The sequence below is a fragment of the Chiloscyllium plagiosum genome, unplaced genomic scaffold, assembly GCF_004010195.1.
Source record: "Chiloscyllium plagiosum isolate BGI_BamShark_2017 unplaced genomic scaffold, ASM401019v2 scaf_8596, whole genome shotgun sequence".
Taxonomy (NCBI): domain Eukaryota; kingdom Metazoa; phylum Chordata; class Chondrichthyes; order Orectolobiformes; family Hemiscylliidae; genus Chiloscyllium; species Chiloscyllium plagiosum.
This window is the reverse complement of record NW_025213687.1, coordinates 16,007-28,212: the sequence shown is the minus strand read 5'-3', so window position 1 is coordinate 28,212 and position 12,206 is coordinate 16,007. Positions and strand designations below refer to the sequence as shown.

The 12,206-nt window shown below is 47.0% G+C and overlaps 1 protein-coding gene and 1 long non-coding RNA gene across 4 annotated transcripts in view; one reads left to right on the top strand and one right to left on the bottom strand.

Moving 5' to 3' along the window:
• Positions 1-388: 388 nt before the first annotated feature.
• Positions 389-8,816, top strand: LOC122547694 (pleckstrin homology domain-containing family A member 6-like). 3 transcript variants are annotated; one of them, XM_043686290.1, is made up of 7 exons: positions 393-752; positions 947-1,129; positions 2,104-2,259; positions 4,013-4,267; positions 5,645-5,775; positions 6,902-7,032; positions 8,500-8,816. In XM_043686290.1, exons 1-7 carry the CDS (start codon positions 555-557, stop codon positions 8,727-8,729), a joined length of 1,284 nt encoding a protein of 427 aa, XP_043542225.1. In that variant the 5' UTR covers positions 393-554; the 3' UTR covers positions 8,730-8,816. The 3 variants fall into 3 exon arrangements, with proteins under 3 accessions (XP_043542227.1, XP_043542226.1, XP_043542225.1); XM_043686292.1 differs by lacking the exon at positions 4,013-4,267 and having other exon boundaries at positions 389-752; XM_043686291.1 differs by lacking the exon at positions 947-1,129 and having other exon boundaries at positions 392-752.
• LOC122547695 overlaps positions 2,594-12,206 on the bottom strand; it is a 16,724-nt gene continuing 7,111 nt past the window's right edge. The window contains exon 2 of the long non-coding RNA XR_006311068.1: positions 2,594-2,933. This is a non-coding gene — a long non-coding RNA (uncharacterized LOC122547695). The remainder of the gene's footprint in view (positions 2,934-12,206) is intronic.

The following is a 12,206-nucleotide window of genomic DNA, read 5'->3' as shown; positions in this document are numbered from 1 at the left end:
AGTCCCACACACACTGACTCTCACTGAGGTACAGTCTCACACACACACTGACTCTTACTGGGGTACAGTCCCACACACACACTAACTGACACTGGAATAGAGTCCCACACACACTGACTCTCACTGAGGTACAGTCCCACGCGCACACTGACTTTCACTGGGGTACAGTCCCACAAACACACTGACTCTCACTGGGGTACTGTCCCACACACACTGACCTTCACTGGGATACACACCTACAGACACACACTGACTCTCACTGGGTTACAGTCCCATACACACTGACCCTCACTGGGGTACAGTCCCACATACACTGACCCTCACTGGGATACAGTCCCACATGTACTGTTATATGAATAGACTGTTGGCAATAGTCACCTCCTCTCGACTCTATATGCATTCTTTTTATATCCTAAAGAACTCCTAGTTCATGGCATCCACATTGTTGTAGGACCCATAGCATTGTGATCCTGACGGTACTGAATCCGAAGTGTGAATTCCCCTCGTGTTCGCCCTGTGCCTGTTCTTCCTCTGTTGGCAGTGGGCTCTGCTGAATGTTGTGGGAACAGTGTTTGTGTTTCTCCTGCTTGAAGCCATTTCTTTGTGTTTTCCCTTCCCTTGCAGTGATGTCACTGACAGCTACCCCTGCCTGGCAACAGCCTCCTGAGCTGCACCGAATGTCCCCACAAACTGCGTCTCCAATGTCCCCACACTCAGCTCCAACATGTGGGCATTGCCCTGCCCATGGGCAGGTGAGTGAATCAAACACATGGCTCCAAGGGACTCTGTATTATCACCTTCGTTGTGGATAATTGGACATTAACACCAGGGTTTCCTGATGTAGCTGAGAAGACTGAAGGTGCATTTGTGATGTTGAGGGAGTTGGGGAGAAGCCGGGTCTTGTTCAGCTGAATTCCATTTCTTTATGTTGTGCCTTACCCTGCAGACTCCGGACCATGTCCCTGAGAGGCCACCATTGCCCCAAGAGGTAGATTGTGCTCTGTTTAACAACTCTAATCACAGTGAGTCTGCTGCAGCACCTCATCCATTGCATAGAGAACAGAAACAAACACTGGGAGAGAGGAAAACTGACATTCAACATGATCCAGCAACTAATGGATACCATAAGGTAACCTTCCCCCACATCCCAAACCCATCTCCCATGTTCCTGTAGATTATGCTCCCACTGCCCTTTGGGGCACCTCTCGATACATCGTGGGGTTAAAACAGCCCAGTCCTCACCCCCAGGTCAGTTCCAAATGGAATCAGGGCCCATTGGCTACCAACCTTCCCGCAATGGCCTTACTAGCTCCATCTCCAGGTCAGGGCCCGGAAACCTGATTTCAAGGGTCAAGATGGGGGCGGCTGAAGGAGCTGGAGGAGGGAGGGGGAGGTGGTGGTGAGGCAGTGATTGATGGATCACTTGCCCAGGGGTTATTTGAGAAGTTTTCCAGAGGAACTATCCGAGTCAGCGCTGTTACTGCAAAAACCACGAAGGTTTCCGAAGGGCCCAGGGAGTGGGGGACCTGGAAATTTAAACTTCCTGAACTTTCCCTTGGATTTGTGTGTGTGTCTGTTTGTCTGTGTGTGTGTGTGTGTGTGTAGTGAGTGTGTGTGTGCTTGTGTCTGTTTGTCTGTGTGTGTCTGTTTGTCTGTGTGTCTGTTTGTGTGTGTGTGTGTCTGTTTGTCTGTCTATGTGTGTGTGTCTGTCTGTCTGTGTGTGTGTGTCTGTGTTTGTGTGGGTTGGTGTATGGGGACATAAAGGGTGGGAGGGATGGATGGGGGTGTGACCATGAGGGGTGGGTCAGGGATTGGGTGGGGTGTAAGGGGGCCATGCTGTATATCAGTTTCTGCTTGTCAAGAGAGATTTGGATCAATCTGATCCCAAGGCCTTTCCCACTTTTCCTGGTTTTCCTAGTCCATGTTGTCAAGGAGCAGGTGTCCTGGCCCATTCTCTCCAATCGAATGGTTTTCGCTTCCTGTACAGAGTTAGCTTCCTTTTCCCAACGGAGACTCCACTCTGGAATAATGCGAAAGATCAGAGCATTGATGAGAGGGAAAGCACAGAGCCTGAGGAGGAACACTCTGTCTTTGTGTCTCCAGGGACAACCTACCTCGACAGTTGGCCCAAACAGAAAAGGGAAGATGAGTGCGGAGGAGCAGATGGAGAGAATGAAGAGACACCAGGAAGCACATCTCCAGGAACGGTGTGGCTCTGCTGCTCCATCCCAGAGGCGATTGACTGTGTCCTCCCTAATGGTGAGTGTCCCCTGGGTTAACACTCTCGCTCAGAGGAGCATCACAGTATCAGGGAGACCTCTCTGAACTGAGCAGATCAAACTTGGTTTGTGTCTTCAGTAAATTTTTAGAAAATAACTCAATTTGGGACAGTTAATGAATAACAGCCAAAACAAACAACTCTCCAGCCCATGGCACTCTTCCTGCTGCCACTCACTGATGTGTGGTCACTTTTATATTGTTCAGTCTTTGAACTGGAATTCACATCAGCTGATCTGCTTAATTCACCTTCCCATCTCTATCACTCTGTAACTGGAGCTACTGTGGAATGGTCAATAATTTCTCCACGTGTTTGTAAAGTCCCAGGATTGTTTTTAATGGTTTAGTGTTTGACCAGATTGACGTAGAGAAACTTGTTCACAACAATGACTTGTGTATGTCTCACAACAAACATAATGTGCTGGAGAAACTCCTACAGGAACCATAGAGAGATTTAGAGCGAGAGGGAGAGACAGTTCCATGTTTTGAGTCTGGTGTAACTCTTCTCCAGAACTGCTGTTTTTATTGGAGAATCTTCAGACCATTCGATGAGGAATGGGAATGACGAGGGATTGCACTTGCTGAAGGAGAGGTAGCTGGGGCCAGGAAACTGGAATGTGTCGATCTAATGTAAATCATCAGGTGAATTCTGAATTCTGGAGAGAGAACAAACAAGGAGAGGTGAGATGAGAATGCAGGCAAAACTCCAGGAATTAAGTTCAGTGGGACAGGAAGAGTCTAAGATGTTGGGTCTGACAATGTCCTTTGTTCATTTTGGGAGAAGGTAGAAGCAGGCTGACATTAAACAAAAAACTGCAGATGCTGGAGATCCAAAACAGAAATAGAAATTACTGGCAAAACTGTTCAGGTTTGGCAGCCTCTGTAGAAAGAAAGCAGAATTAATGTTTCGAGTCCATTAGAAACAGGCTTTGTGAGCTGAGGGAACAATGAGATGGGAAGATGTGGAGGGAAGATCTCTGGAGGAGATCAGGTCAGTGACAGTTCTGGAATCAACAATCTGCTGTTCAGTGATGTAACATAGTCGAGGTGGGGATAGGGGGAACTGTCTGAGGCTTGTCGCTCAGCCTCTATAAGCTAGAGATCGACTCACCAGATGACAACAGCATCAGCTTTGTCCACAGGTTTGATAATAGTCAGGCAAAGACCTGACAGAACAGCGTGCAGAAAGTCCAGAGAGAAACAGGTTGGAGTAGGTGAGGGAAGCAGAAAAATGGAGGTAGTTGATATCAAGTTGACAATTCTCAATGAAGAGATCAAGGGCAGTTAAGAGGCTATTAGGAGGGAGTTCAGGTGGAGACAAGTATTGGAGATGGATGAAAGGGTACATGGAGAGGAGAGAGGACTCCTGCCCAAGGAAGTAGGCGCAGAGTAGAAGTAACAGTAGGTCAATTCAATGTCATGCTGTGCCCTAAATTCATTGAGATGAAGACATAGAGGGATAAAACTCAGTCCTTTACTTAGCAGTACTGAAGAAGATTTGAACCAGACTTGAGACATTAACTCTGTTTCTCTCCACAAAGGCAGCTCGTTTTGCTGAGCTCCTGTAGCATTCTGTGTTTGTTTCAGATTTCCAGCATCCACAATATAGTACTTTATGTGTGTTTTCCAACTGGATTTGGAAGATCCAGAATAAGGTCAAGGTGTTGTTTGAAGCTGAAGATGAAGAGGGAGTAAGGTTGAGTTTACATTCAGATCATGTTTGTTAATTTGTCAGAGAGAGGCCTCTCCAAGGGCATCGAAACGCAACTCCGTGAACCTCCTGGACAATAGACCGGTGACTACTAACATGGTAGCCTCTCGATCCCAACCCAGAAACATCTGGAATAGTCTGGTCAAACCAACGACTGCGTCAGAGACACCTGAAACTCCAAATGTGACTGCATCAAGTAAATTGATGATGACATTATCATCGCCAAGAACAACAACTGAAAACCAAACCCAAAAAAATAATCGCATTGTCAGAAAAGAGGTGAGCATCTCCAGATGGCCAGGCTCCTTCCTGCTTTTCTAAACAGTCTGTCTTCATGTGAGTTACTCTGACCAGAAAGAGGGACAGGGTCACATTTAGGGACTGATGGTAGCAGGGTTTTGACACCAGAGTCCTGGGATTTGTGGGTCTCAGTAACAGAACAGTAGATACCATGATTAAGCACCGAGCAAGAAGTATGCCACAGAACATCTGAAAACTTACTTCATGAAAGGTTAGAACCCCAGCCACAAAGGAACTGTCAGTGGGAGAACGTAGGTGGGAGAGAGAAATGGTGATTGTGAGAAAGAGGTGGAGGATCTGGTTGGGAGAGGGAGTGGGTGGGACTGAGAGGGAGAGGATGAGTGGGAATGGATACGGTGTGAGTGTGGACAATTGATATCACAGGATGAAGCCTCACTACGGCTTACCAGGGCAGAGGAGCTCTTTGGTAGATTTGTGGCCTGCCCTGGTTGGAGTTGACAGATGCAGTTGGTCTTTTGTTGATGGACAAAATCCACCTGGGAGTCTGTTTTGTAGAGACTGTGGTCTTAAACAAGATGTAGTTTGTTGTTGGATAATGATGAGGTCCCAGTTACATTGATCTGATCGACATTGTTACTGAGACTGACAGTCCAGCTTAGTCATGCTGGGTGATGCTAAATGCCCACCTCAGAGTATATGGGCATCTCTTACTGCCCCAGAGGATAGTTCTGTCAGCAACATTGCTGTGGGATTCGAACCACATGTCGGCCAGACCATGTAAGGAGAGCAGATTTCCTTCTCTAAAAACATTAGTGAACCAGATGGGGAGTTTTTTGACAATATGGTTAATGTTTAGACCAGATTTTAATTCCAGATGTATTTGTTGAATTTAAATGACAGTGTGGGTAACTGCACACGCGTGTTCATTAGGAAACACTCATTCCAAGTGCTGACATCATCACATAGACTTTGTGTGCTATTCCCGTACATGCCTGAGTCTGGTGGTGGGGATAGGGATATCGGACACAGGGAAATCTCCACACCCCCCCCCCCATCCCCTGGGTGAGGAGGGAAGAGGGCCCTGGGGGAGGGGCAGCAACTAGTAGATCCTGTCCCATTCTGTATCCCTCTATATTCCCCCCTGCTGCCCCCCCCCCCAGCTCTCTCACCCCACCACCCACCGACTTCCCCTCTGGACCTCTCCTAATCTCTTCCCCCTCCCACCCCCACTTTCGCTGTGTCCCTCTGAACAACAATGGCTCTGTCTTGCTGTCACACACTGCTGATGTAAAATCCAGCACTTATGGGTATGAACCCTTTCAGACTCTTCCACCGTTGTTGGAACTTCATGTCCAATTGGGCCTGTGAGTTAATAACGAGTTAATTTCCTTACAGTGTAATCCCAGTAAGGTAATCATCACCTCCCGATACATCGATGCAGACCCTGGGACACCCCTTAGCCCAGAGCAGCTGCAGGAGAAGGAAAGAACATTGCAGAAAATCAAGACCATGATCGCAAAGACCAGGTGAGGAACCTCAGAACCAGACAGGTCCTAAAGAGGCCATTCGGCCCATTGTGTAACTGCCAGCTCTTTGATAATCCCATTCCCTGCTGCTTCCCCAGAGTCCTGACCATTTATTTTCAACAATTTATCCAATTTCCTTTAGAGATTGTTATTAAATCTGTGTTTACTGTCCTTAACATGCTCTCTTTCCGATAAGGAGAGCACTTCAGGGTCCGTAATGTTGGTTTCAGCTGTCTAACTGATTGATTGTGTTGAATTATTTAGCTGTTGTCTACTCTGTTTGTTTGGACAGGTTGGAGAATATTGAGTGAGGTTCACGAGTCGGGACAATGGATAGTGAGAGAGAGAGGCTGGAATTCCTGGTCACAACGATCTGTCCCCCACAACAGGATCTTTGATAAATGTCATTGTTTCAGACTGACTGACTGCTTCTCTTGGTTTTATTGTGGTCTGGTCTCTGACGGAACATTCAATACTTTAGTCTGACCTCCAGGGGGGGACACTGATCTACACCATCGTAACCTTCCCCCATCACATTCACCCAGTGACCAATGGCATAATACCCTGTGTCTCAGCAGCCAGCCCACATCCTCAACCCCCATATTCCCCACCCCGACTCACGCCCCCACATTCCCCACCCCGACTCACTGACCCCCACATTCCCCACCCCGACTCACTGACCCCCACATTCCCCACACTCCCCAGTACTGCCCCAGTTGTCACTCACAACTGAACAGAGTGACCTCCAGCCTTTATCTATGGTCCCAGTGAATCACTGCACTCCCCAATCAGTCCCTGTTATTGCAGAGTTCGGGGGGTGGGGCCTGTGTCCCTGTTATTCCAGGGTTCGGGGGTGGGGGCTGTGTCCCTGTTATTCCAGGGTTCGGGGGGTGGGGGCTGTGTCCCTGTTATTCCAGGGTTCGGGGGGTGGGGGCTATGTCCCTCTTATTCTGGGATTCTGCTGGGGGGGGATCTCTATTATTTCGGCGCTGAGGAGCTGTGTTCTATTCTATTCCCTGTAGCTGCTTGTGGTCCTACTCACTGCAGCGGTATCATGGATCTAGGCCTCTGGCCTTGCTGGACATGAGTACACATCAAGTAAAGGTATATTTCTGTTTAATTCCAGTCCTGCTGTAGCTGGGAACTGGGCCGCTGCAGATCGAGCCATGCAGCTGGGAGAGAGAGAGAGGGAGCGGATTATTACTCTCTCGTACAGTCTCGCCACTGAAGCCTCACAGCACAGCAAGGCCCTGGCAGGTAAAGCCAGCTGAACCAACCGCCGTATTCACCAGATCCTGTTAGCAATCCCTCCACACTCATCCCCAGCCCTTTTTTTAAACTGAAAGCAGAGCTCCCTTTACACTGTCTCCATCAAACACTCCAAAGACAGGGTTAGATACAGACTGAGGCTACCTCTACTCTGTCCCAATGACACATTCCCAGGATAGGGACAGCATGGGCTAGGATATAGAGTAAAGCTCTCTCTACTCTTGAAACTGAAAGTAAAGCCTGCTCTACACTGTCCCTATCAAACACTTCACAGGAGGTACAATACAGAGTGAGAGACAGAGTAAAGCTCCCTGTACTATTTTAAACTGAAAGTGAAACACTCAACTCTTTGAATACAGAGTAAAGCTCCCTCTACACTGTCCCCATCAGACACACCCTGATCACAGCCAGCACAGGGTTAGAAACAGAGGCAATGGCATGTAGTGGACAAATAACAAAGAACTGAGTTCATATATCGCCAGGTCAAAGAATAAACCTGAATTCGGTCTGTAACGTATGACTGAGACAGAGAATCAGGTAATTGATTCATTCAAAACAAGATCATTTGGCGCTTATCCATGCTGACTCTCTCAAGAGCATTCACACCAAACCCACCTACCCCCACCACCGCACTCCCTAGTGTCGCTACAACCCCACCCCATCCCACCCCCCCACGACCCAGCACCCCACTCCCCAGTGCTGCTACAATGCTTCCCTATTCCCCCACACCCCCTGGGGCGATGAGGTGATGGGATGATATTGGGGCCATGTTGGGATGATTTTGGGATGGTATTAGTGTGATGGGATGATATTGGGTTGATGGGGCAATTTTGGGATGATGTTGGAGCAGTGTTAGGGTGATGAGGTAATGGGATGTTATTGAGGTGATGTTGGGGTGATTTTGGGATAATGTTGGGGTGATGGGATGACGCAATTTTGGGATGATTTTGTGACGACGTTGCAGCAATTTTTGGATGATGATGGGATGATTAGATTAGATTACTTAGATTAGATTACTTACAGTGTGGAAACAGGCCCTTCGGCCCAACAAGTCCACACCGACCCACGAAAGCCTAACCCACCCAGACCCATTCTCCTACATTTACCCCTTCACCTAACACTACGGGCAATTTAGCATGGCCAATTCACCTAACCTGCACATTTGTTTTTGGACTGTGGGGGGAAACCGGAGCACCCGGAGGAAACCCACGCAGACACGGGGAGAATGTGCAAACTCCACACAGAGAGTTGCCTGAGGCGGGAATTGAACCCAGGTCTCTGGCGCTGTGAGGCAGCAGTGCTAACCACTGTGCCACCCACTATGTTGGGATGATGTTGGGACAACGTCGGAGCGATGGGGCAAATCCAGTTGAAAGAAGGGAGTCTTGTTATTAGCCATTGAATCTGAAATGCCCAGTGACGCATCTGATTTTCTTTCCCTTATTTGCTTTTTAGCTAAAGCTTTAGCTGAGTTCCGGAAGCAGGAGGAGAAGTCAAACAGTCCCCAGGGCACAGGACTCTCTGAGGAAACTGCGTCTCAGTCAGAACTGCAGCAAAATGGACTCACTTTCAATTTAGGACATCACAAAGAGACAATCAATCCACACTCAGGATATTATGAAGAATCAGCCAACACAAATTCAGGCCAAAATAACCAATGGGAAAGTACCAATCAGAGGCAGTGATGTGGAGGTGCTGGTGTAGCACGGGGCTGGTCAAGGCCTGAAGTCACATGACTCCAGGTTATAATCCAATGGGTCTATTTGAAATCACAAGCTTTCGGAGCACTGCCCCTTTATCAGGTGAAGTGTGATGAAGGAATAGTGCTCCGAAAGCTTGTGACTTCAAATAAATCTGTTGGACTATAACCTGGTGGCATGTGACTTCTGACCCAATCAGAGGTCAACAAGGGAAAGTGTCTCCAGTGGTCCCAGTAATCCAGGGTAAACAGTGCAGCATAAAGATCCCAAACTGGGATAATGGAAATCCGCCAGCCGCTTGGATTCACCACACGAGGTGGATGGGGCGAGTCCAGCTTCAACAACCACAATAACATTTGATTCATGGAGAGGTCAAAGGTTACACAGGTCTCAGCCTGAGCAAAGGGGATTGAGGAGAGTTAATAAACTGCCTCTGAGAATGGAACACACCAGGAGAACCATACTCCATTCATTCCCACTCTCTGCTGCTGAACTGACATCAACAAAATAATTGAATCACCAGGTGGGAGTCTCTGTTTGCAGACTGGGGTGATGGTGTGTCAACAAACTATCTCCATAACACAACCGATTGGAACGACACAGCCTGCTGTGATCTGAAATGATCCACTTCATTCCCTCACGGTCACCGATGGCTCAATATCATTAAAGCAGGAAGAAGAGGAGATCACTCCATCAGATCCAGATGGTCTTTGTTCACCATCATTAATAATTACTTTCAAATCTGTCACTTCGATCAAAAGGAATAGTCTGGCAATGGGGTCTCTGTATGATACTCTGTTGGTGAGATGGAGAGGGGGGAGGGGGGTGAAGAATTTTAAAGTAATAGACTGTCCACTCATGATGTTAGTTTCTGGTTCTAGAAAATTCCTTCCTTCAATGTTGACCGGGAGAGCCATTTGGTCCTCACTGTCACATGCTGAGCTCCCAGTTGAGCAATGGTCCACTACAGGGGACAGGGTCAATGCAGCACTGACCATCCTCCCCACCCCATCACTCACTGACGTTTTATCTCTGCAAGTCAGAGTGAGACTCTCCTTGGTCGTTAGCAGGTGGGGGGCCAGGTCTTGCCTGGTCACAACCCCAACTCCACCCCCCCCAACACCCCTCCCTCCCCTAGCCATCCCCAATGGACCCCAAACAGTCTGTGCAAACTGCCCAGTATCAGTTCAAATTAATTCACTAAACTTCATAAATTGACTAAAATGGAATTTGAGATAATCAGGAGATATTTCATTCGAGACTAACAGGAAGTGAGGAATGAACTGAATTAAAATTTGACTGAGCATTTCAAGAGAATGATCTTCATCAGAACTGGAAGAAATTAGATTGAAAGGTTTTTAAGTAAATACATGGATAGGAGAGAGGTAACTCAGTCACTAGGAAGATTTAAAATTAATAAGGAGGAGCTAATGGATACACAGAGGATATTGAGGCAAGTGAGAGTGGAAATTGTGGGCACTGGTCACAATCTTTCATTGTTCTCTGACTTGGGCGTGGTGTCAGAGAATTGCAAATGTTACACCCTTGTTCAAAAAGGTTATACGGATAATCCCAGCAATTACAGGCCAATCAGTTTAACGCCAGTGGTGACAACCTTGTAGGAACACTTATGAGGGTTAGAATTAATAATCAGAAGGACAAATGTAGGTTATTTCCAAAGAGCCAGTATGGTTTTGATAAGTGAAAATCATGTCAAAGTGATTTGTTGGAATTATTTGAAGAGATAACAGGGAAGAGGCTAAATGAGGATGAGGCTATTAATGTAGCTGGAATTCTAAAAGATGTTTGATACAGTGGCACACAGCACCTTGAAAGGAAACTGATAGATCCTGGTATCAGATCCTGGTATCAAAAGGTCAGTCACAATGTTGATACAACTGCGGCAGGGTGACAGGAATCAAGGAGTAATGGTTAATGGATATTTTTCAGGTTGGAGGAAGTTTTGTTGTGGAGAACTGTGAGCTGATGCATTGGTACAATGGAGACAGTGAAAATAAAGGGTATGTTCTAAAGGGTGTGCAGGAGCAGAGACATCTGGGTGTATAGATACATAAAGGGTGACAGGATGGACAGGTTGAGAGAGCTGTTAATAAAGCATACAGTACTCTAGACTTCATTAGTTGGAGCACAGAGCGCAAGGGCAGAGATGTTATGATGAACTTATACAGGATACTCGTTAGACCTCAGCTGGAGCACTGTATATAGTTCTCAACAGCACACCTTTTAGGAAGGATGTGAATGCCTCAGAGAGAGTACAGATTATGTTTATGAGAATAGCTTTAAGGATGAGAAACTTCAGTCATAAGGAGAGATTGGAGAGGAGATGACTAAGTTGAGATTTCAGACAAGATTTGATAAACATGATGTCTGGACTGAAAATAGATGGGAAAAACTGTTTCAGAATGTAAAATTTAAAATGTTTTGCAGGTGAATGTTTCAGTTCTGAAATGCACAGTCTGGAAGTGCAGTGGAGGCAGATCCAAGGGAGGCTTTCAGGAGGGCATTGGTTGATGCTTGAATTAAAACCTGTGCGCAGAGTTACAGGTGGGAGATTGGCACCAAGTAAACTAGTCAAAGAACCAGTACTGACACAATGGGCAGAAGGGCCTCCTGGTGTCACATAACAATTCTGTGAGGACAGAATGAATGGGAAGATTTGTGATCGGGTGAAAAGGAGGACAGACTGAAGGACAAAGTGATGATGGTGCAAGGGGAAAGGAGATATTAATGGGACAAGAGACAGAAGGGTTGTCTAAGGCAAGTTTGAATTGTGGAGTAGAATCTTTATGGGTGGCCTCTGTGCAGGGACACTGGGGGGAGCGTTTATGGTCAGAAGTTGTGAAACTCAGGAATGAGTCTGTAAAGCTACAAATTTACAAATGAAAAGATAAGCAGAGGCCCCTCGAGTGTGTGTGTGTGTGTGTGTGTGGGGGGGGGGGTGTGGGTGTGTGTGTGTGTGTGTGGGTGTGGAAGGAAATGAACCAGGAAGTTGATTGTGATGCTGAAGGTGGAGATTCCAAACGGAGATGAACTGAATCAACAATTTACAATTTTTTAAAAATAGTATTTTCTTGGGTCATGAGCCTTACTGTTAAAGCTAGCTTTGATTTCCCTAATTTGTCATTTGAAAGGAGAGGTTGGAATCGATGACGACAGCTAACGTTCCAAACAGGAGACTGCACATGGCCCCTTTGCCCCCTCCAAGGAGAGAGGTCAGGCTTGGGGGGAGGGAGGTGTCCGGGATAGTTGAGGGAGAGTACAGGTTTATACCCACCAATAATGGAATGGTCATCTACAAAAACCTTTCTGCTTTAAATCACTGGTTAGTGTAGACTTGGACTTTAACACATCAGACGTGTAGGTAAGGAGATACAGGTGACGGGGTGGGGGTAAATGACAGGGAGAGTTACGGAGAGGGACGGGGTGAGTGACGGGGAGGGG